The sequence below is a fragment of the Carassius carassius genome, chromosome 26 (assembly GCF_963082965.1).
Source record: "Carassius carassius chromosome 26, fCarCar2.1, whole genome shotgun sequence".
Taxonomy (NCBI): domain Eukaryota; kingdom Metazoa; phylum Chordata; class Actinopteri; order Cypriniformes; family Cyprinidae; genus Carassius; species Carassius carassius.
This window is the reverse complement of record NC_081780.1, coordinates 13,929,556-13,954,868: the sequence shown is the minus strand read 5'-3', so window position 1 is coordinate 13,954,868 and position 25,313 is coordinate 13,929,556. Positions and strand designations below refer to the sequence as shown.

General features: G+C 37.5%; 1 protein-coding gene across 4 annotated transcripts in view; it reads right to left on the bottom strand.

Annotated features, from left to right (window-relative positions):
- LOC132105860 (neuron navigator 3) overlaps positions 1 to 25,313 on the bottom strand; it is a 169,610-nt gene that overhangs the window by 82,520 nt on the left and 61,777 nt on the right. For all 4 annotated transcript variants that reach the window (XM_059511319.1, XM_059511320.1, XM_059511322.1 and 1 more), the window contains exons 2-5: positions 19,720 to 19,837; positions 19,045 to 19,097; positions 6,713 to 6,785; positions 479 to 662 (exon numbers count right to left, since the gene is read on the bottom strand). In XM_059511319.1, the coding sequence (XP_059367302.1) occupies positions 479 to 662; positions 6,713 to 6,785; positions 19,045 to 19,097; positions 19,720 to 19,837 (428 nt within the window). The remainder of the gene's footprint in view (positions 1 to 478; positions 663 to 6,712; positions 6,786 to 19,044; positions 19,098 to 19,719; positions 19,838 to 25,313) is intronic.

Genomic DNA, 25,313 nt, shown 5'->3' with positions numbered 1-25,313 from the left:
GGGCAGCTGTTGTCTTTCTCTCACTCTCTTCCTCTCTTTGCACTTGTGAATGCTGACAGGACAGAGAACTTAGCACTACAAAATGCACACTCGTGTTTTACTGCCTCACATACACACAAATGCATTCTGGGTCAGGTAACGTGAGCCAGGCTGGGTAACGCCACTCATGTGTGGCATCTCCTCTTCATAGCTGCTGCTAAGATTACTCATCTATTTACATCACAGTCGTGGCATTGCTTTTTTACCAACACACACACACTCACTCACACTCACACACACACACACACACACACACACACACACACACACACACACACACACACACACAGTATAGAATATCTATTGCTTTTATATACAAACATTTATAAATACTGTAAACTAACCCTAACCCTAGCCATTTATTTCATGATGGAATGCAGAAAGATACAGAAGTCAAATGGAGGAGCAAAATCAATAGATATCATTAGATGTGTCGTACCTGGACTGCATGTCTTGTGATTTGTGTTGGCTCGCTGGCGCCGCCCCTGTGGTCTGATGTGTGACGTGCTGCTGAAGCTCCACTAACGACTGCAGGTACTGCTGCTGGTGCTGCTGTTGCTGCTTGTAGCGAGACAGGATGAAGAACAGACCCAGGATGCTCTTCAGATTCCCATTACACACTTCTGAAGATCAAACACACCAGATTTAGAAAGTACCACAGGAAGAGCTCTTTAATCCTGCATTCAACTGATGCACTAAACCTTAAATACAGCATGTTTTTAAGTACAGAATCAAGTCATGAGAAACCGTCGTTGTGTCGCATGGTAGTTAACCTCATCATAGGGAAGTTGAGGTTTTGTTGACATTGAGCTGAAAATATGGTGCAGATAAGTTCACCTCTGAATGAGGAAGTGATATACAGTATGACAATATGCAACTGTCTGGAGAATCCAAGTTTAGCGCGGTCATTTGACCGTCTGGAATCTTGTGCGTCATGAATTAGACGTTAACATTTATAAACAGTCACTGAAATTATTGACTTCTAATTGATACCTTTTATGAGGAGACACTGATTCAATAAGCAAAGCTTTGAAGTGGCGGATGGAGTTTAGAAGCCCGAATGCTATTATCCTGATAAAGAGCCGATGCAAAGGAGCGCTGTGAGGTGTCCTATGAGGAATGCTTTTCAAACTTCCTTCCAAAATTGAAGTTGTGAGTTTAAATAAGTGCCAGCACGGCGTTTCTGATCACAGAGATAAAGGACTTAAGATGAAGGCTAAGGCATTGATTGTCTGTGCTCCGCCTGCCAGCGACGCTTTACTCTCCCGTGCCCGTTTATGAAATGGCCTTCATTCATACTTACACACTGCTAATAGCTGGTGCTGAAAGCGACTGAAGGATGGTGGTGCTGAGGCAGCGCTAAAGAGAAGAATCCGGCTTCATTCTGACAGCCTGCCTGTTTGTTCTGCCCGTCAGCAATGTTTGGGGTTATTAATCTCCCCCCGGTTCAATTTGGGATCGTACAGAGCTGTAATTTGCATTCTACATAATAAAGCACTCAGATGGTATGTTTCAGTCGAACATATTTTCTGGGTCAGGCAACAGAAATTTGGCACTATTTGGTGTCGCTGCAATACAGATCAATATGGAAAATGAAAAGCACGATAATGTGTTTAACTGTTTATTCTGGCATGCTAATTTGCTAAATAAATTTTGTATGTTTGCATTAATGGAGGGAAATAATATTTTTCTTCACAATTGCTCTGAGCAACAGCATATTGAATGGTTTGGATTTTGGCAAAGGCTATGTCGATTCACATTAAGCTAATACCACGCTGTATGATAGCCACAAACACCAGTGTATGCCATTATAGAAAATAATAGTTACTAGTATAGTACTACCATAAAATCATAATAACTACTGTAAAATCATAATAAATTATTATGGCATCTACTTCAATGAAGGAATCTTTCCGAATCTTTGTATTTTTTCATGAAAGTGCAAGTACAGTTTAGTTTAGTTACAATGTTATTACAGTTTAGTTACAATTTTATTTATCAAAAAATCCTGAAAAAAGTATCATGGTTCCCCCAAAAATATTAAGTAACAACAGTTTTTTAACATTGATAATAATAAGAAACTTGAAATAATAACAAAAAATGATTATTTATCTGCTTTTCTATCAATAACCAGATAAATAAATAGATAACTAGTCACAACCAGAAACAGTAATGAATATTTTTCATACGAAATCCTCTTCTAGTGTGTTAAATTATTGCACTTGCATAAACCTGTAAATACACTAGCTAATAGATCATGCTACACTTTTTGCAAACTAACACCAGTGAGCTAGGACTTAAATTGGAAACTTGAGGTAAAAAGCTGTCAGTAAATTAACACACTTTTAACAGAAGTTTAAATGTGAAGTCATTAGGTCTTACTGTCGCTAGCTGCACAAGGTCAAATGTGTATCTGTTCAGACAGGCTCATTAAGGGAAGTGAGATCAGAGAAGTGTGAATGCATTATCTATTTACGGTGATGTGCCCTTGACCACTTCCTCTGTGTACAGTTGTGTTCTAGCATTCGCTGGCCAAAATAGTCATTAAACACTTAAAACTTTGTTTAGATTTACAAAAGTGGATTGGATGTGTGTAAAAATTATCATTCAAACGTTTGGGGCAAGTAAGATTTTTTCAAAATGTTTTTGAAAAGTCACTTACAGTATGCTCACCAAGGGTTTATTTTATCAAAAGTAAAAACACCAATATTTTCAAATATTATTAGGTCTTAAAATAGCTGTTTAATATATTCTAAATTGCAATTTATTCCCATGATAGCAATGCTGGATTTTGAGCAAGTCACACAGCTTTGCAATGAGGGTGAGTAAATGATGAGAAATTCCTTTTTTGAGTGAATCATCTTTAAGGCAGCAAAGATTAAGAAAAGTGATTTCTATGAAAACAGGCTTCCTGTATTTAACATATTAATGAATGTCTTTAAATTTGAATACCTCAGAAGGACATGCTTGATCTCCTTTGACTAGTGAGAATTCCTTTTTTTTTTGAGCGAAAGGATTAAACAGCTCAGCGGAAGTGCCTTTTCAGAGTGAGCTTGGAGTGTCTTCATACACGTGTGTGTTTCTTGTCAAGGTGGGTTTCATGGTCAGGTCACCAGTGAAGGTGCCCCCTCTGAACCTAGGAGAAGTCTTTTTTTTTGTTAAATTTGTTACAGTTACATTTATTTGTTACATTAATATTATTTACATCAAGCTTTTGAATGGTATAGTATTGTATATTGTTATTGAAACTTCATAATATTTCACTTGATTATACATTTAGTCAGGAATTATAGTTTGGAAAAAGTCTAACTAGTAAAATGTTTACACGTTTAGACATTTCTCAAATCCTCAACCACATCACATCTTTTTGGGGTGAATTATGTCTTATTCCTCTCATCGCGAAGCAAACAGTAAAATAAAAAAACTTGAAGAACAGTCTGGCTGCGTTTTCTTCTGTGTGGGCGTATTCAAGCCGTGCACTTCAGTTTGAATCTGAATAGCGCGTTCAGCGCGGGGGCGTGGTCACATTAGATATAATGAAGGGAGACGTGAAAAACGGACATCGCGTTGTTTTCATATGGATTACTTTATCACAGAATATCTGTTTTCGGCGGCACTTGTTTAGTTTAAAAGTAGACATGTCAAGCTTTCTATAGATATCTCTCATGTCTCTTCGTTGAGTATTCACGGAGTTACAATTAATTTTAATGACATGTTTGTAAATGACGCAATCGTTAGCCTATTTTTACAAAAACTGTTTCTACGGGGCCATAATGTAACATAGAAGGTAATGGAGCCCTTTATACATTGTCGTGTATCTTTAGAAATAAATAATGGACAAATGGAGTCTTTAAACGCCTCAGATGTAAAGTTATTCGCTGTCAAAGTGACGCCAAAATGAATGGGAGTCAATGGGATGCTAATGCAAGTGAAGTTCTGCTACAAGATGGTGGCACGCGGCCGACTTCAACTTCCGGTCGACTTCCTTCCCGCCTGAGACTGACATGCTCTATAACAAATGGCACCTTTTTCACCAGATCCTCACAGCCAATGACATCAAAGCTCACTCTGTGCAGAGGTCACTGCGTGCCCTGCACTTAGAAACACTTAAAAACGGGGCCCCGCTGTGCATTCTGATACCCTACAAACTGTGAACAGGGAGTCATGGCCACTGCAGCAGGAAAAGGAATATTGAGGTTTTGCACCTATCATTATTGGGGAAAGAAGGCTAGGATAACACTCAGCAGGGGTCAAGAGCAAACTTTCCCAGAGGACGGTTTTATTGCACAGATGATGTGCTTTCATGGCACAGGAGGTTAGGTTTCATTTTAGTATCAACTTTGTCTCAAGTGTTTCTTAAAAAATTCCTTCTGGAAATAAAAATAGAAACAAACAACTGTAAATATACAGTGCCATTCTATGAAACCAATGCAATTTGGAAATATGTTTTGTTTTAAAATACATTAAACATTCTATCAGACAAAGAATGGCATTAAGTGCTAATAAAATATCTGAAAGTAACTTAATTCAGATTAAAGTGACAAAAATATTCATTAATAATAATAATAATAATAATAATAAACATTGTCTGACTTTTTTATTTTTCTGTTTTATTTGTAATTTATATATTTAAGCTTGCAACAAATCTTCTTTTTGACAGAGTTATTCAATTAAAACATTTTATTTAATAAATTCATGAAACTTCAGGAGTAGTGAAGTTTAATCTGCTGTAAATCTTATCATTTAATAAGTAAAAAAAAAAATATCAAAAGTAAAGAGAAAATTCTATATATGTGACATACTGTCTGTGGTTTAGACATTATTGCTCTTATTTTCCTTGGAAAACTCCTACACACTCAGGCACATCAAATACAAAAAAACAACTTCTTTCATAAAGGTCTCGAGTCGGCATGCCTCATAAAAAACTAAACACAAGCGTATGCAAGCCTTCAAACACCCTAACTCTGGAACCTCCACTAATTTAATTAAGATTGCTACTCACAGCTTTAGAAAAGATGCTCAAAAAGCACAAACACAGCCCTGTGCAAGGAAAAGTGTGTGTGATAAAAACCTTGAGAAACCCAATACACTGTATATTTATGGACCCTGTGCACTCACGGCTCTGAATTTAGCAGGACAGTGAATAGAGTATCCAAGCTGCTTTAGGTTAATGATATCATTCCACACTGCATTTAGTACACTTAAGCTTCTACTTATGCTAAAAAAGAAAATCAAGGATATCTGCGGTTTGTCGATGCAGCAGTTCTAAGAAACCTAAAACGTTTCAAAAATGATCAGATTCAAACATCAACAGGTCTCTATGGACTCAAACACACTACACTCATGCAGCTTATGAATGAATTAAAATGATGTGGTACTTAACGGTGCATGTATGGAATTAAATGGAAATTATAAAATTATTATTATTCCATCTTGTTTTGAGATGTTAATGTGTGGTTGTTAATATTTCCTTTGGTATTTCTGCTATATTTATGACAATTTTTTTTTTTTTACTTTTTTGTTAACAGAAACTGGAAGTGTTAACACATTCAATTAATTAAACACTATTTATTAAAAACCTGCTTCTATTACATTTTTAGATTTAGATTCTGAATGTTTTTCAATAAAAATAATGGTAACACTTCACAATAAGATCCCACTAGTAGTTTAATGTAGTTACTGCATTAAATAACTTTGACTAATAGCGAGCAATACATTTATTACAGCATTAATCTTTGTTAATAATAAAAATACAATTGTTCATTGTTAGTTCATGTTTGCTCAAGTCCATTAAACAGTATTAACAGATACAGCTTTTGATTTTTAATAATGCATTAGTAAACATTTGAATGAACATTAAAGTTCATTATATATATATATATATATATATATATATATAAGCACTTTCTAAGCACTCAAAGCACTGTACATGGTCAGGGGGGTATCTCCTCATCCACCACCAGTGGACCATTAGTTAACTAATGTATATTAGATAATGTTAACAAATGTAACTTACAGTAAAGTAAAAGTTATTTAAGGGGTACAAAACATAATTCATGGAATATTTGTATAATTCAATTTTAACTACTGTTATTATAATTATTATTTATATAGTAGTCAACATTTGAAGTGGATCAAAAAAGTACACAAAGTCTTGGTTCTACGTTTTAGGACAATTTTGATGAAAGGTTTTGATTCTCTTCAAATGCTGACTACTCTACTTTAGTTTGGGGACCAATTCTCATGATTAACTGACTACTATGACTTTTGCCTCAATAAACTCCTAACTTGCTTAGTAATAGTTAGTAAGGTAGTTATTAAGTTTAGGTATTGGGTATTGGTTTTTCTATAAATTCTGGGGTCCCTAGACATGCCTTAAGCCCCTCCTTCTATGCAAATCTATGGGAGTTTTACCCATTTTATAATTTGGGATGCAAATTCCATTCTTTGATTAAAAACTTTGATTAATGCTAACTAACCACACAATTAGATGTAACATTAATATTCCTAACCCTTCAATTCTTTAAAAACTGTTCAAAGGCCATTCATTCTAATTATAAACAGTAATAACACTGATGTAAACAGCACTAATGATAAGAATAGCAGGCCTATTTGTGTATATGAAGGCATTTAGCAGTTGTTATCGAGTTTTAAGCAGACAGAAGGGTCTTACCTTCAGCAGAGAGCCCTTGAACACTGACTCCTCTGGCCCCTAAGAAATTCAGACAAGCCTCCACATTCTCAATCTGAAAGACAAAAACAAAGAGATCAGACATACAGCAAACTCATCAGCGGATGGTTTTGGCAATGAGGATGTGGACCGTGTAAGTGGGAGGTGGTGTCAGAGAAGTGGCTTTTGAACCTCACACACATTTCTGTCAGAATACAGAGTTCAACAAAGTCTTTGATGCAGAGTGCGATGTTTTCTTCAGAGGGTCGCCTTCAGAAAAAGGGTATTTCAGCATGTCTGACAGCTCAACTGGTGGCTGACGCACGCATGTCGTCGTTGTGCGAGGACAAGTCTTCGGCCTTATGCCCACAAAGGCTCTATTGTCGGGCGTCAGACAGTGTCATGACCCCTGACTAACCTTTGTGGGTCGGACCCGGAGTGGACAGCCAGACCAGGCGTGACGTTGTGGCCCAATCGAGGGTTGTTATAATACAGCACTTGACTGAAAGTGGGGTAATATCCTGGCGCCTACACTCATGGGTGCACAAAAGGACTTTGGCCATGTGATACGCATGTTACACATTTTTTGCATTAGTACAGGGCAGAATGCTGGAGAAGTTGTACAGTAAGGTCAGAGCTGGTCAATGGGCCAGACCGCACTATATTATTATGCGACAAGCGCAGTCTTATGTGGAATGCATTGTGCTGTATGACAGTTGACTCAGCTCGTACAGTATGAAACCCTGAAGGATTGCTATTGTGCACAGTTATTAATATTGTCTATAATACACTGTCTCACTCTAGCTACAATTTCCACTGTTTTAATGCTGTTTCAAAGAGTGTTTGTAAAGCCCCAGCTATCCCGTTTAGATGATTGTGAAATATTAATAGATAATATTCAGGTCACACTTTAGTTTGGGGGCCAATTCTCACAATTAACTTCGACTTTTACCTCAATAAACTCCTAATTTGCTGCTTAAAAATAGTAAGGTAGTTGTTAAGTTTAGATATGGGGTAGATTAAAGGATTTAAAATATGGTTATGAAGAATAATGCATTAATATGGGCTTTATAAACAGCTAATATGCTAGTACTATGCATGGTGATAATCAACTAGTTAATAGAAATAATTGTTCCTAAAAATAAGGTGTCAGCCATTTTCATATTTAATATACACACACAGTGCAATAATATATAATTTTATGTTTATTGTAATATTATTAGATTACCTTTAGTTTTTTTTCTGGCCATTAACATTAATTCATAACTCTTTTCATGCTGAAAAGTTAATGCTAGCTTGTTGATTCTAATATGTGTTTCATTAAGCATATTCATATTACAGAAAAAATTATCTGAATAAACTTTTTCATATAGTGGTTAAAATATCAGATATTATTACATGGCAATATAAAAGTAGAGAGAAATAAAAGTACTTGAAGGTGACTGGAATACATTATTCTGATTGGTCAGTCACAGCTGTCTATGGTTATTGGTACATGCCATTTGTAATTTTTATTTATTAATTCATTTATTCATTCATTCATTCATTCATTCATTCATTCATTTATTTAACAAGGCAAAAATGTCTATGAGGACTCAAATAATGAAGTGTATATCCACAGTTCATACACTGACATTATTTACAAAAAACAACAACAACAAATAAAACTTTGCTGCAGTGCCGCTGTGAGGGATGATTGGACTAAATTTAAGGTCATTCTCACAGCTGTCCTAGTGCAGAAGCAATTTACAGTCTTCCACCAACTCCATCCATCCAGTACCCTCTGACCTCAGTGCCTCACAGCCTCCGACATTGAGCCTGAAAGATCCACACAGATCGCATACAGTATTAACTCCCACACACACTCGGAAACAAATAGGACACTGAATGAATGAGCAATTGTTAACGTGATCCGTATCGACAGCATCTTGTTTCTTCTTACATCTGTCCCAACGGCAAGTAGTTGTTTTTCAGATGACACACACATCCCACACACAGCCACACATGCAAAGAGCCTAATGCACTTTAAACATTTGATTATCTTCTCTCATAAACCTCTTTTAATAGCAACATGGTGCAGAACATGTGTGGTGCACCAGAGACGGGCTGTTTTTCATTGCAGTATCATTAAAACGACGGCACCCACGCACATGGGTACCCGACAGCATGTCCCGACCAAAAACTGATTCAGACATTCTCAACGAAAATCAAACATTCTAATGTGGTTGAATGCTAAACACTGGCCTGGCATTTTAACCGCATCATTTAACTGTTTTCTGGAGTGTTTATGATATATGATATCTGGTAATGTCCCAGCGATGGATTGAACATTTGTTGCCGACACTAAAAGTGTGAGCGGACGCTCTTGATTGACAGACATGTGCGAACAGACGTACAAATGGGGTTTACGTTCTAAAAGCGAGGAGATCATCAAGTCTGGTGTCCGTTACGGATATAATCCCCTAAGTAAGGATGGAAATTCCATCCACGTTTTAATAGCGGTCCCATCAGCCCATCGTTCTGTTTATTTTTAGTCTGTCTCTCGGCCTACAGCGATGTACACAAACATAAACCGTGATTCTGTTCGCTAATACAGCTTTAGATGCCGAACCGCCGCTTGCCGAGCGGTTTTTCAAACCATGTGGGATTTTAACAACTCTCCGGGAAAGTCAGATCATCTGTTTTTCCGACATAAACTGACATTTTCCAGCACCAGATATGTCATTAAACGAAATTAGGGAGGATAATGTTTTTGATGAGGTATATTTTCACAAAATAATATTGAGAAATTTATAAGCGATCACTTTTCAGGGCTGACATGGATGCAAAACGGATGGAAAATTACTACAGGTCGGCTTATGTCCCTTACTTGAAATGACAACGACGAGCCGTTTAATTTTACTGCCGCTACGAAAGGCAAACATCATAAATCTGATCGTGTTTAATCTATACAACACACTTATCAGAGCAAGGCTTTAATGCAGAGTAAATGTTTGCACTTGGGTCCGGCTGTGCAGATCCAGATGCTGAGGGGCCCAGCTAGTTGCGCAGGGACCGGCTCCAAGCATATCGGATAACCGTAGGGTGAGTGCTGGCTTTGGAAAGTGTTGCTGCTCCAACACTACCAGGAAATACAAATGGTCTCAAGCCTCAATTATATGGCTTTCACTTAAAAACCACTCAAAGCCAAGAGAACAGATAAATGCTGTATTTTCTCCAGCACTTTTGGTTTTACAGAGAAACAGCTGCAGTCGTTTTGCTCATTTCATTTCCTCTGATCGTAGTGACCACATGCATATGAATTTGATGAGCTGTCCATAAGAACACAGCAAAAACATGGATTTTTTTTTTTTTTTTTTTAAATATGAATAAGTACATTGTGCAAATCATGTACATACATAAAATCATCCATACAACGTTTTGGAAAACTGAAAAAAACTGGAAAAGTAAAAAGTAGTCCCACCTACTTCTACGTAATTTAATCAAACAGTTATTTATTTATTTACTTACTTACTATAAAGTAGGGATGCACTGATACTACTTTTTTCTGGAGGAGACTGATACCGATACTTTCATTTCTGGTACTCTGAGATACACATACCGATACCAGTATTATTACCGATATTTTCACAGTACTTTTCAATTTTACAAATATTGGGTACAGAGACAAAATAATAATAATAATAATAAGAAGAAGAAGAAGAAGAAGAAGAAGAAGAAGAAGAGGAAGAAGAAAAAGAAGAAGCTCCATTGCAGCAGCTCAATACTGTAAACACAAAACATTTTCCTAAAATAATGCACGGAACCACTCGTTATATATTATACAAGTACATGCACACTATTTTGGTGATGTAATTTGCATCACGCACACTGTAAACAGACCGTCGCATATGAATAAAAAACCTAATTTTAAAGCAAGCTAAACATTCGCAGTGTGCACACGTTTGCACTGGTGCAGAATGAGAGAGAAACTTATAGCCTAGTGCATTTTCACACAGTCTGCTAGTTTCACTTTTGCTTTAATCGTGTATGCTTGACATTTAAAATAAATGTTGTTTTTAGTAAATGCCCCTATAATTTTTGTTTGTTTTATATTTAAGATTTAGTTTTAATCCAAATGCATGCGCTAATGGAGCAAACAGCAATCAAGATCATGCAACAGAAGTTCATGCTCTCTGACTCTCTCTCTCTCCTTACCGTCAAATAACTTTAGTAACATGTGCACTGTTTTGTTTGCTTGCTTTTGACATATCCGACTGAATTACAAACTTTCCAGTGATGTCTGTGAAATATTCACTTGTCAAGCTTGTGTATCTGTGTAGCTGCACGCTCAATCCACTCACCGTGCTCTGCTTATCAGCCCTTGCACGTCCGCTATACAGGGGTGAATATTGAATGTTTAACATTATATTAATTACTTACATGTACTTTATAGACATCCTTAATCTGTAATAACTCCATTTTACTCTCTGTTGATTTGTTGTCTGTGTCTCTTTTTCTGGGCACAGCTCTGTTCACACGCTGTGTAGTATTGGCTTTTGGTATCGGGGGATTTTTACAATACAAATACAGTAGCGCAGTATTGTGCCCGATACCGGTATCAGTGCATCCCTATTATAAAGTGCGATACTGAATGGCTAAAAGGCATTATTAGAATTAAAAGTACTGTATAATCCAAGTCAAAATAAAAATGTCACACTTTGCTCATCCCGGACTTCTGTGCTAAATTAATTATAACTTTTCTTAATGGTTTTAATTCACAGATGCAACAAATAAGACCACATAAAATAATTTCTGCACTAATATTATTACAGTAATGCTTGGCAGGTCTCTTTGTTAGAGCGACCTCAGTGCCAACTTTAGCAAGGCATTCTATGTGCCCAGTGGGCACCGAGACAAACAACCGTAGCTGAGCCATTATGATGCCAGCCAATGAAGACAGCCATTAAATTCCTGTTGCCTCTGTTTAATTAACAACTAAATGGATCAGGCTGCAGCACTGCCCTGCACAAGACTGGTGGAGGTACAGTACAGCACCAGCGGATGGCCAGCCTGAAACATGTGCTTGGAAGTGTCTGCTTTCTCAAAGCATCTGACAATGCCAAGATTTCATATTACAGATCCACCATTTAGGACAAGGTAAAATGGCTGCAATTTTTAAGAAAGCACTTATGCTGTTCCAAACCCATATTATTTTCTTACTTGAAACCTCAAAAAAGACTCAAAAGCACCACAAAGTATCATAAAAGTGGTATATGTGCAGTATATTCCAAGTCCACAATATGTTGTTTTGTGTGAGTTGGTGGCTTAAACTCCAGAACTGAATCAATCTGAGTCTTTTTTTTTAACTAAATTGTTAACAAGATTTGACTCAAAGAATCTGATTCTTTTATTAATTTGTGTTGACACACAACTAGAGAAAATGTCAAGATTTATAATAATAAATGACTTGGAATATATCACACTTTTACAATACTTTTGTATGCTTTTTTTGAATCTCAAAAGCTTCAGTTCACTTTCTTTGTAAATGCATAGATTGGAGTGACCAGCACAGTCTCACATTTTTCTCCTTTTTGTGTCCCACATAAGAAAGATGGTAATACAGGTTTGGAACCAGTAAATGTTGACAATTTTCATTTTTGGGTATTCCTTCCTTTAAAGGCCATCATCTCATAAATGAGGCTTGCGGATCTTTGAGTAATGTTTTGGGTGACGGATTTGCTCTCTTAGTCACGTCACACATCTAGCTCTTCCATATTACCATCTGGAACCAAGAGCTTTTGCTGTGGTTCTCCTTGTCACTGTCTGTTTTACGGTTTGATCTTTGTAGATTTCTTAAAAGAGTCAGAGTTGCTCTGGGATTTAACAGGCTCACTTCTTTAGTTTTCTCTGTGTTGTATTATTAAGCTTCCTATTGTTGCAGAGCAGAATTTGAATGAACCACAGAAAAGCATTCAAGTGAGATGTAATCAGAGGCTTTGACGTTCTGATTTTCACTCTGGGAGACTGGATATTTGGAGCTCTATTAAAATATCTGTCAAATATGTTTGTCGACCATACAGTGTAGTAACAATTCCTTCTTTCGTCTGACTGTAAAAATGTCTTCAAAGACATGTCAAATGCTGCACGTCACAAATCAAATGCGAACGTCAATTGTCACTATGTGGTGTTAAACACATGAAATGTCAAGGCGAGAATCTTGAGGTCAATATCATACTGGTCATCCCCTCTGAGAGAGCTTTGCAGAGAAAGAAAGAAAGAAAGTTTAACCAAATGACTGATATTTAAGCTGACCACCACCTGCTAGACCAAAAAGTGTCACAGTAGAAGAGAGAAAACAGGGATAAAAGGGAAAAGTCTGTTAAAAAAAGTGTGTGCTTAATTATTAAATGTAATGTGTTCTATTTAAAGGACACTTGTTAATAATTTACTAAAAATCGAACTCAAACAAGTCCAAAAATACATCCTTTCAATAATCTCACTAAGCAACCATACAAAGTCATGTTTCTCGGAGAACTTACTTAGTAAACAAAATAACTGATTAATCACCAAAAGCAAATTCTTTTGATGAACTACCTCATTAACTAACTAAATGAATTCAATAAAGTTCCAAAGTTTATTCTCTTCAGGAACAGGCTAAATAACCAGACCAACTCAGTTATGACCCATCGCCATGCTTAACTCATTATGCAAACTAACTAAATCAACACCAAAAAGCCAATCCTTTTGATGAACTAACTTTACGACAAACTAGACTAACTCAATAAAGTTCCAAAGCTCATTCTCGAGAACTTAATCACTGACCAAATCTAATAACTTAATCAAAGCCATCATGAATCAACATGTTAACTAACCAAACAAACTCAATAAAGAACCAAAGTCCATCAGTTAAGTGCTTCATTGATCGTGACATCATGTGGACCAGCCAGCTGATATATACAGCAGGAGATTAAACCAGCTGAGAATCATGTGCTCTCTAGCCAACAGTTGGGTGGAATGCTGTATAAATCACATGAAGGTGAATGCGGTATGCCATCAGAGGGATATGCTGATCTCTGTAGACGAAGCAAGGATTGTATCACTCAGCTGTCAGGCTGTACGCTGCTAACAGATGGAGCCCAGATGATGCAGCCACTTTACAAGCCCTAACACACTTAACTGCACCAGTCCTCCCACACGACCTGGAGAGGTAGCCAATCAGTCAGCATCTCTTGATGGCCACAAACTCAAACCTGCAGAAGACACTGGCAGCAACTCATATGTACTGTATATAGAAAGATGTGACGTTACAAGAGTAAGAGTTTACAATACCGAGGTTTATGTGGTGCATTCTGGGAAGGGCAGTCCAATTACGGTATATGCTTACACATCTGTAGACTTTTGAAGTGCAATGTGGTTTATTAATGAATGTTTTAATGACATAGATTAGTATTCTGACGTTTTGTTTTGAGTCGAATGGTTTGAATTTCTTTCTGTCTTTTTCCGAGCTGGAGGGTGTCTGGTTGTGTTCAAAGACACTCTCTGCATGCTCAGTTCCTGTGGTTTCCAGTTTTAGGGACGAGACAACACCGTCAGACCGAATTTGTCTTAACAATGCTTGATGAGAGAGGAAAGAGGTGCAAACAGGGATTTGATGAAGCTGCCATCAGCCACAAATCAACCACTAAGAAACCAAGAGACTCCTCAGTGACATCTTAATGTTAATACTAAATGAGATTACAAACTGCATATTAAATCGGCCAATTTTCTGGTTAATGCAGACTAACCATGTTCCATACACAATGATGTTCAATACAGATTAAATTTTAGCGGTGATCGCTACATAAATACTTCGAAGGTCATACATAAACTATTATATCCGTATCGTCTTTTCTCCTTATTTCACTCCGGATCAAGACAGAGACCCACCCGCCGTTTGTTTCAGTGTTAAAATAAATACTATTTGGCTGGCTAAAGAGGCAGATAACATGGCTAATTAACTAGCTAATGACAACTAGTTTCCTCCCTCACGTTACTTCACAGAGTTGGGAATAGCAGAATACAGTACTACGTTTCTGCGATTTAGTACAGTAATTAAATTTAGCTGGTATCACGTCTATACTTTTACACCTCCTGCCATTGTTTACATCTGTTCAAAATCACGACATTTAAAAAACAAACAAACTGCTGGCTCTCAGGTGTCTTTGCCACTGTTTGAGTGTTGTACAAAAAAAGACCTTGTGTGTGTGTGTGTAACACGCACACTTTCTCTTTCCTCCAAACTTGATCCAGGAAATGTGAACATTCCTGCATCATAACTTGGACTGAAAAATGCATGTGTAGAAAGTCAGCATGGGCAACAATTTATAATATACAAGTGATGAGTAGTTTACACTTTAGATTAGGGGATGCAGAAAATGTTATAATTGACTTGTGTACATATTCAAATAATTTGTAACAGGTAAGAAAGATCTTCAAATGATATGTAACACATTTACAAGTGATGAATAGTTTACACTTTAGATTAGGGGATGCAGAAAGCTTTGTAAATTATTTATCCATGTGTTTACACATCATCTATAACAGGTGTTGAACACTTTGTAGTGTGTATTAGGTACTGACTGGTGAGGGTATAGACAGCTGTCTTCTCTGACACACATGGAGTCTTCAACTCTGTGCACCTGATCAGTGGAAGGTAAAAGCGGTTGAGAGGTTCACTTCATCACTAGATCCACACACTCCAGACAGAACACAAGTCTGTGCAAGGAAGAGTGTAAGGATTTAGCACAAGCCACTGGAATCACCTGACTAAGGCATTTAGAAATGTTTATCCACTTCAAAACAAATGAGTTACTCTTCTTAAAAATAGTGCTTTAGCATACCTGCATGTTTGTGCTTTTGAACACAAACCAGCTAACATATTTGCCAATAAATCATATACTGATCATTTACTAATGGGTTGTTCATCATTTGTTTATGATTAACAATTGTTTATTGAGATAATTATACAAAACAATTTTGACATAAATACTTAAATGATTTATAAGTGATAAATAATGTATCAACTAATAACTTAAATCAGTTTGATTTATTTCATGATTTCAACTTTTTAAGATAACTTACAACACATTTGTAAATCGTTAGCATTCCACTCATTAATCATTTATGAACATATAGTCATGTTTTGTAAATGATTCGTTCATCATTAACCAATAACTTATAAGTGACTTATAACTGAATTAATAAATCATAACTAAACGGTTAACTTATTACTTATTAATCATTTCTGAAAGTATAGTCATGTTTTGTAAATGATTAGTTCATCATTAACTAATAATTTATAAATAACTTATAACAGAACATTATTATTAAGTGTTAAATTTTTTTTTTTACAAAAATTATGTTTTGATTACGTCTTTGTTTATTGAGCTGCAGGTTTAAGCTCACTGAAGTGACTGCATTTTTTCTACAGAAAATAATTTATGTTCTGATTATTGTTGAGCTGCAGGTTTAGGCTCACTTAAGTGATTATTTAACCTGACATGTTTACAGTTCCAAAATGTTCTATATGTTTCTTAAAAATAAAATATATTGTGTTCTGTGGGAAAAATGTATATATATATATATATATATATATATATAATTATTATAATTTTTTTTTTCTATCTAATATAATCATACTGTCAGAATCTCATACCGACCCATGCCTACTCAGAGACATCTCCACATGTTGCAATCCCTGGATCTGCTAATCAAGGCAGGCTTATGGGATATGCTCATGTCAAGGGGAACTCCTATTCTGATGCATAACTTTCAAAAATAGCTGTCTCTCACTGACTAGTCCAAAAATGGCAGCAAGGGCCATTGTTGGTCCATTTGGTGGACCAACATGTTCAGAATTCCAGACTAGTCAGAATACCAGCCTTGGGGTCTTAGCCAATGTTTTTGGGAAAAGTGGGTCTTACCTTTTTAGCTTCTGGTGAAGCTGCGGTTCAAAACACAAACATTTCCATAAGGGTCAGTGAATGAACAGCATGTAGGCAGCGATTTATCTGCCTCTCTTCATGCCAGTTTAATTAACCCCCAAGAGACCAATCAGATCAATGAGAGAGAGTTTATTACGCATGTAATTTAGCAACCATTTTCACTGCCTGGGAAAGCACCCAACAGTACACTCATTTAACTGAAGCTGAGTAACTTTTAACAGGTGCTTTTAATGGATATGAGCAAGTATTTTTTACTAAGTTGTAAATTTTTATTGGTTCATAGCAGAAAAGGCATGGAGGGCTATCTAATCCTAATTGATTAGGAATTTCCTTTCTGAAGAATAGTTATAACTGATCATTCCACAATGGCAGATTGCAGACTCCCTGAGCAATGAGGCTTGACGTGATTTACTGTTTAATATTAACTGCCACACAGTAACAAATACAGGAAAAGGGGCACAATAGATTAGCTTCCTGACTTATTCCTGAACATGTTAACCAGACTGTGGCCAGGATATTTCTTATCCTCTCATTTAACACACATAAATGACCCCATCCTACATAACACCCTCCAGAAAAGACCTGCTTAACCAAGCATGAATTATAATGGTGAACCAGCAAAACAAAAAAATGTTTCTGATCAAGCTTGATTATGGGAGGTGGAGCTGGTTAAAGGACTAGTTCCAAACCGCTATGGTAAAAAAAATAAAAAAATAAAAATAATAATAAAATATTAGGAGACACAAAAAATTATTTTAGAACATTTTGATTTGTTTTTGTCCATTCAGATCAATTCAATTGGGTCAACTGGCTCACTTTGTATACACGCGTTTGTATATATGTGTCCCTCCAACAATGTTAGGTAACACTTTATTTTAGGGTCTCTTAACTATTTGCTTATTAGCATGAATATTGCTGGAATATTAGCCATTTATTAGTAGTAATTAAGCACACATTAATGCCTTATTCCACATGACCTTATTCTACATCCCTAATCCTACCCATAACTAAACTTATCTTACTACCTAATAATAAGCAGCAAATTAGGAATTTATTGAGGGAAAAGTCGTAGTTAATAGTGAATAAGTGTTCCCTATTCTAAAGTGCTACCTAATGGGACCAATATGTCAGCATATTGACTTTCACTGCATGGACAAAGAAAAAAATAATAATTATTGGCTGAACTATTCCTACAATCTATTTAAGAACCCTGTATACCAGCACCCTATCCATCAACAAAACTTGCTGTATTTACACAATACCTGTTACTATCCATCAAATACTGGCAAATACCTCAGCAATCATAGAGAAGTCCCTCCATTAATCTGCAACGACATGCTGATGTTTTGGTTGTGAAGCTTGGCTGTGATACAGTGTGTGTAGGTCAAATTCCTCCATAACCTCAACTTCCCGTAAATAGTTTCTCATAAACAGACACACTTCCTCAGTGTAAAACCTCTACATACGTGTACACACTCATGCTGGCAGCAGGTGCAAGATCAATGGGCACTGAATGGAACAATGAAACCTCCTACGCCTTCCCCAAAACACTCTCACACACAAACCACAGTTAGCCTTGATTGTAAGCTTTTACTGGGGTCTTTGTGCTGTTCCAAACTGACAAGCATTGCTACATGGGAGTTATTAGTAGAAGCCCACAGCAAATATCCCAGGATTCTCTGCTGTATTCATTGACATGCAGAGAGCTATAGCCTAGGACTCGGCTGGGCCATTCTATTGCAGAAAAGACCTGTGGGGCCACTAAAGCCTTTACTTTAGTACAGTTTAGCAAGAGTTTAATCACTGCAATGTGCTATAGTGGAAACAAAACATAAGCATATAAATCTTATCTACACAGATAATCTTTATTTTGCAGAATCATCAAAAACGTCATGATTTGGCAGGCCAGAAGAAACTAAATAATAATATGTTTTCTTGATTTTCTGACAGGTGCAATTTGACAGTTTTTTTCTAAATGACACAGAAACATGTGCTGTTTATGGTAAATATGCTATAAAAATAACACTATTATACTGTTGTGACATTTAAATAATAAATAAATAATAAATAAATAAATGAAATTTTATTTGCATGAAATTTGGACACTTGTTTCCTTCACTATTAGTTAGTAATAATATTAATTTATACGCAGACACAATTTTGTGTCACAATTACAGCATTTTCGCTTTTTGACCAAAATATTTATAACTGTAAGAATGATCTATAGCTGTTAGATGTTTACAAATAAAAACAAAGTTAATATGCCAGGGAAAAACAATCAAATATAGACAAGAAACATTAATGGAGAGAACAGGCATCATGCTGTTAATGTATTACATTATAAAAAAAAACAAAAAACAAAACACTTACCATTTGAGAGTGACTCTTGGGGCAGCTGTTGATATCTTCTACTTTCTCATTAGCTGCAACAGATATATTGCTGGGTTAAACCTCTGCAGAACCACAACCTCTGGCCTTTCTATCCACAGGTTACTGTCATACTGTCACAGGTTAATTTGCCTTTGCAGTTTGTGAGAGCTTGTGATTGAATGAGCATGTGTATGTTTGCAGTGTGGGAGAAAACGCTGAGAAAATGAACGGCTGTTAATTCATCAGCTGTTGGTTGCGAGTTTGTGACATAAAATCTGCCATTGTTTGCTAGCGGTTCATAATAAAGTTTCAGGACAGCCCAGAGGAGGGAAAAATTGGGATGGGGAAAAGAAAAAAGAAAAAAGGAAAAAGAAAAAAGACAGACTGACACACATGCACACAACGCACACCACTCTGGGCTCTCTAAAGTGAACACATGGGAGACACATGCTTTAATAGTGCTGAAATAGCATTCAATTCTCATGTTGCAGATTTTCTACAGCTTCTAATCCAGTTTAACGTGAGCAGAATAACTTAAAGCTGAATCACAGTAAGTAGTTAGGTTTTACACAAATAATTGTATCACTGAAATGAGCTGTGAAGATTTATTAGCCTGCACTGTGTGTGTTTGTGTGTGTATGTGTGTGTGTACAGTATGCACGCTTGTATCCTTACCTATTATCTGGATGATTTCTGCCAGCAGAACTCCATCGGGTATGTCCTGAGTCAGGTCCTTAATAAGCCTCGGACAGCCGGACTTGGCCAAATAATGGTTCGCCCAATCAGTGTAGATCTATAGGGAATATGAGGGAAAAATTCTGATGAGGAACAGAAGATGGATGAACAACAATGGAAAAAAAACATCTAAAAAGACGATATAGATTAATGAAAACTTGTCAAAGAGGACCTGGGCAGATAAAATGCTTCTGTGGTTTGATTGACAGAAGATTGAGTCATGTTGACCAGAACCATTAGGAAAACAAAAACTATTAGAGTAAGAGAAAAAACATAGCAGCTGGCTTGAGCATAAGGGCAATTTGATCAAAACTATCCCTCAAATGCCATAACATTTGTAATAGATTACCTGGATTTTCTAATGATTTTCTTACATGACATTGTGACGCCACTGATCCATTTAATAACTTGCTACAAGTTACAACAAATTAACTTTTCCAAAGGCTAATTCCTCTCTAAAGGATGTTGTCATTGCACATTAAGCTTTTAAACCATTGTTAAAGTCTTTTAAATTAAGTCCTTGCGCGGCAAGTTTTTATAAAACTCTTTCAGAGCAATACCAGAAGTGCAACAGCAAAAATGTTGAAACAGCATGCAGGGAACACTAAATTAAGAAAGGCCTTATTTATTGCTTAATATACTGGGTCTGTATGAACAAATGCAACCCCCTGGTGACTCAGTAATATGTCTAAAAGATTCCTTGGATAGGTGTTCCTCAGGGGTCTGTTCCAGGGCCCCTTAAAAACTCATGTCACAAATCTTAGAGCTCTGCTCTTTCATTGTGAAACGGTTTTCCATTTCCCACTTTGGCGAAAGCACCCCAGTGGCAAGGGACACTCATGTGTCATCACATCCTCTCACTAACAGAATCGCCTGTACAGGTCTTTTGTCTGTATGGTTTCAAATCATTGTGTGAATTATACAAATACTACTGGGAGGTTCAGCTTTTTCAGCTCATCCAGACAGCATGCATTTTACTTTTTATGTTTTGTCAAAGTACCAGCCGATTTTGATCCTGACAGACAATGATCAACCATCCTATTGTTTCCATAGTAAAAACTTTTGTTCTGGCTTCTTTTAGACAGTTTCAGCCTTAATTAGGGTGAAGAGACCTCCCCAAACCCCCATAATCTGCACCCTGCATAATGATAAAGTTATGAATGACATACTAAAATGTATTTAAAGTGGTCAATTTAATTTACACCCACATATTCAGTAAAAGTTCAAAGGATTTTTCCTCTACATAGTTATGTTTATTTTAGACCATATTATAATGCCTCATAATATATATATATATATATATATATATATATATATATATCATATCAATCAGCCATTCTGTCTCACCACCTCAAACACAGTGACCAATTAAGCACATTTATGCCTTCGCCAGACAAAAGAAAGCATTCCGCTCAAAGATGCCACAGTTAAAAGGTTTGTCTTTTGTGGTTTCAGCATATGATGAGGAGTCGTTAACAAGAGCAGGGTGATGAAGAGCTTTTTAGTCATCCTCCCACTTAAACTCAACATAATACAAAAGAAAGCCAATAAAGGCCTCTGCTCACCACTCCAAACCACAGTCAGCTCCAAAATTAAACAAACTGTCACACTACCACACATGCCAACACCTCCAGTCATGGCAGAGAAAACAGCAAAGAATTTACACATTTTCACATCTAGAAAACCAGGTGAATTCAGCTCTGGTTTGGCTATGGCATATATGCTTTGGTTCATCTTGCGGCCCAGGATGTAGAAGGAATTTGTATTTCTGTGGCATAACCTGAGTTAGTGAGGTAAACTTAAAGGGATAGTTCACCCCAAAATCATAATTATGTCATTAATAACTCAACCTCATGTCGTTCCAAACCAGTAAGACCTCCATTTATCTTCGGAACACAGTTTAAGATATTTTAGATTTAGTCTGAGAGCTCTCAGTCCTTCCATTGAAACTGTGTGTACGGTATACTGTCCATGTCCAGAAAGGTAAGAAAAACATAATCAAAGTATTCCATGTGACATCAGAGGGTCAGTTAGAATTTTTTGAAGCATCGAAAATACATTTTGGTCCAAAAATAGCAAAAACTAAGACTTAATTAAGCATTGTCTTCTCTTCCATGTCTGTTATGAGAGAGTTCAAATCAAAGCAGTTTGTCATATCCGGTTCGCGAATGAATCATTCGATGTAACCGGATCTTTTTGAATCAGTTCACCAAATCGAACTGAATCATTTTAAACGGTTCACGTCTCCAATACGCATTAATCCACAAATGACTTGAGCTGTTACCTTTTTAAATGTGGCTGACACTCCCTCTGAGTTAAAACAAACCAATATCCCGGAGTAATTCATTTACTCAAACAGTACACTGACTGAACTGATGTGAAGAGAGAACTGAAGATGAACACAGAGCCGAGCCAGATAATGACTCGTTCATGAGTCAAGAACCGGTTGCATCCGTTTTCGGAAGACCAGTAGTTCTTTCGGACAGTTCGATTCAATAAATCAGTTGAAGAAAACGGTTCTCCTGTTCTTTTGCGCTCGACGTAATGGCATCATTAGCGATGCCCTTGATTCAAGCCTTCGGTCTACCCGCGCTCATAACATTAGCACAGAATCAGTTCAGAATCAATCACCAAAAGAATCAGTTCGGTTCAGACGCTCTGTGTGTCAGTCTGCTTCACGCTGAATCACTCATGCGCAGTATCATCAGCTCCTCGGTTCTCGAATCAGACGCGTCTGACAGAAACGGTTCTTGACTCGTGAACGAGTCATTATCTGGCTCGGCTCGGTGTTCATCTTCAGTTCTCTCTTCACAGCAATTCAGTCAGTGTACTGTTTGAGTAAATGAATTACTTCGGGATATTGGTTTGTTTGAACTCAGAGGAAGTGTCAGCCACATTAAAAAAGTTAAAGTCATTTGTGGATTAATGCGTATTGGAGACGCGAACCGTTTCAAACGATTCAGTTTGATTTGGTGAACTGGTTCAAAAAGATCTGGATACATCGAATGATTCGTGCACGAACCGGATATGACAAACTGCTTTGTTTTGAACACAACAGACACGGAAGAGAAGACAATGCTGAATAAAGTCGTAGTTTTTGCTATTTTTGGACCAAAATGTATTTTTGATGCTTCAAAAAATTCTAACTGACCCTCTGATGTCACATGGACTACTTTGAAGATGTTTTTATTACCTTTCTGGACATGGACAGTATACCGTACACACAGCTTCAATGGAGGGACTAAGAGCTCTCGGACTAAATCTAAAATATTTTAAACTGTGTTCCAAAAATAAACGGAGGTCTTACGGGTTTGGAACAACATGAGGGTGAGTTATTAATGACATAATTTTGCAAATTGGGCGAACTAACCCTTTAAATTTAAAAAAAGAAGTGGAGTATAAGACAGTGATTCGCTGCAGCCTAACCTTGTTCCCCTTTTTCCTGCCTGACGGAGGGCTGAGAGAATTAGGGGCGCCGCAGTGCCACAGTAGTTCATGCGCTCAACGGGCAGAAAATGTCCATCTGGACCTTTGAAAGGAAGGAAAGAGAAATCACTCTGTCTTCCGCTTATTGCCCCAAGCGCCCAGAGATCCACAAAGAAAGCAAGTGAGACATGGGAAGAGAAAGCAAGATGAGAGAACGAAATGACAGAGATAGAGAGAGAGAGAGAGAGAGAGAGAGAGAGAGAGAGAGAGAGAGAGAGAAATACAGCAAAGAACAAGAGGAAAATCAAGAGACTAGTGCACATATTTAAAATTGTTAACCCAGAATCTCGTTCATGCTTTACAGTAGTAAGGTTTTTCGCACAGTATATTTTTAACCTTGGGTTTCCTATTTGCATATTAATGGTTAATAACATCAACTGGACAGATACAGGACACAGTGAGAAAACGACCTGAAGAAAGCTAGTAGAAAATTTGTGATTGTTGTGACTGGCCGAATATCTCAAGAGTGTGACGGAAATGTTACGCCCCTTCCCATACTGTGATGCCTTGTCCCAGTCAGAACACAGGCACAATGAGACAAAAACAATAAAACACATTACAAAACGAGCCATTTGTTGCACCCAGTGGGGACATAATTACAGATTATAATGACATATATTGTCTTTTTACACACTGCGTTGCATATGGCGCTGAGCAAACATAAAACCATGTCTGCATTTGTGATCAGAGAAATGACAAACAACAAGCACTGCTCTACAAAGGGTTAAAACTCATGTTTGAATCATCAGTGGCAAATCTTTTAAATATGTAAATGTACTTACAGATGGCACTATAGTCTTTCCGTACTCTCCCAGGATCAGGAAACAGTCCTCCATAAAATTTGAAAATACAATCTAATCACTGATTTCTAGTCGTGTCCTCTTTTGGAAGGCGAAACTAAGTATTTTCGCTTTTACAATGAAACACACAGTGTCTCCGCAACATGGCGGCAGCAACAATACTACAGCTAGAATCAAAGTTACATCTTCTTTCTGTGCATGAGCATTTGGGTGGCGTTATGCAAATCTTCCCACATCGTGACGTAGACATGTGGGGCATGTTTTAAAAGAGGCATTTTAGGAGGGCGTGGATGAGTCTTAACTTTTATAAAGAATATCTCTTTGGGTTTGAGAATTTAGTCTTTGCAACTTCAGGGATCTTATCTATTCACGAACAGCTTGTAACATTCCAAAGAGAAAGGAAAACGTCTGGGGTTACGTATGTAACCCTGGTTCCTCGAAGGAACGAGACGCTGCGTCGAGAACGTTTGGGGAACGCGTCCAGTGTGACGTCTCTGAATAATGTGTATAATCAGTCAAAAGGAAGGGCGAGACGTCATTGGCGGGTGACGTCAGAGACCAGGAAGCATAAAGCATGAGCGGCGAAGCCGGAAACCAGCCTCAGAGGATGAAGCAAGCGCCAGCCAGAGATGCCGGAAGTGTGGCACTGCGACGCAGCATCTCGTTCCTTCGAGGAACCAGGGTTACATACGTAACCCCAGACGTTCCTCTTCAGGAACTCGAGCTGCGTCGAGAACGTTTGGGGAACGAGAATGCCCACGCTGCCAGACTTTCAAATCTCTGCCTAGTGTGGAAGAGCACAGCTAAAGCAAGAGAAGGAGCATGACAGAATTCGGGGACAACCCGTCCAATGGCCAAACTTCAGAAGGAGTGAGTCTTGACCCCCAGGAGAGGGGAGATCAGAGGACTCGAGGCTTAGGATAACATCCTGATCATCACTTAGCATAAGCTTCTTCTGGCCGGAGGCCTCAGCCTCAGCGCACCATGGAGGAAACATGTAACCAGAGGGTTTCTGCCCACTGACTGGCCACCGAGAGGGGCGCAGTAGGCCACCATGGCAGCCACGTAGACCTTCAGGGTGGAGTGGGTCAACCCTGCGGAGAGCCTGCAGGAACTCCAGCACTGTACCATACGGGCAGTTAACTGGGTCAAGCTGGCGGTCTCCGCACCAAGAAGTGAAAAGCTTCCACTTCAAGGCATACAGTTTCCTCATTGAGGGAGCTCTGGATTGGAGAACGGTCTTACAAC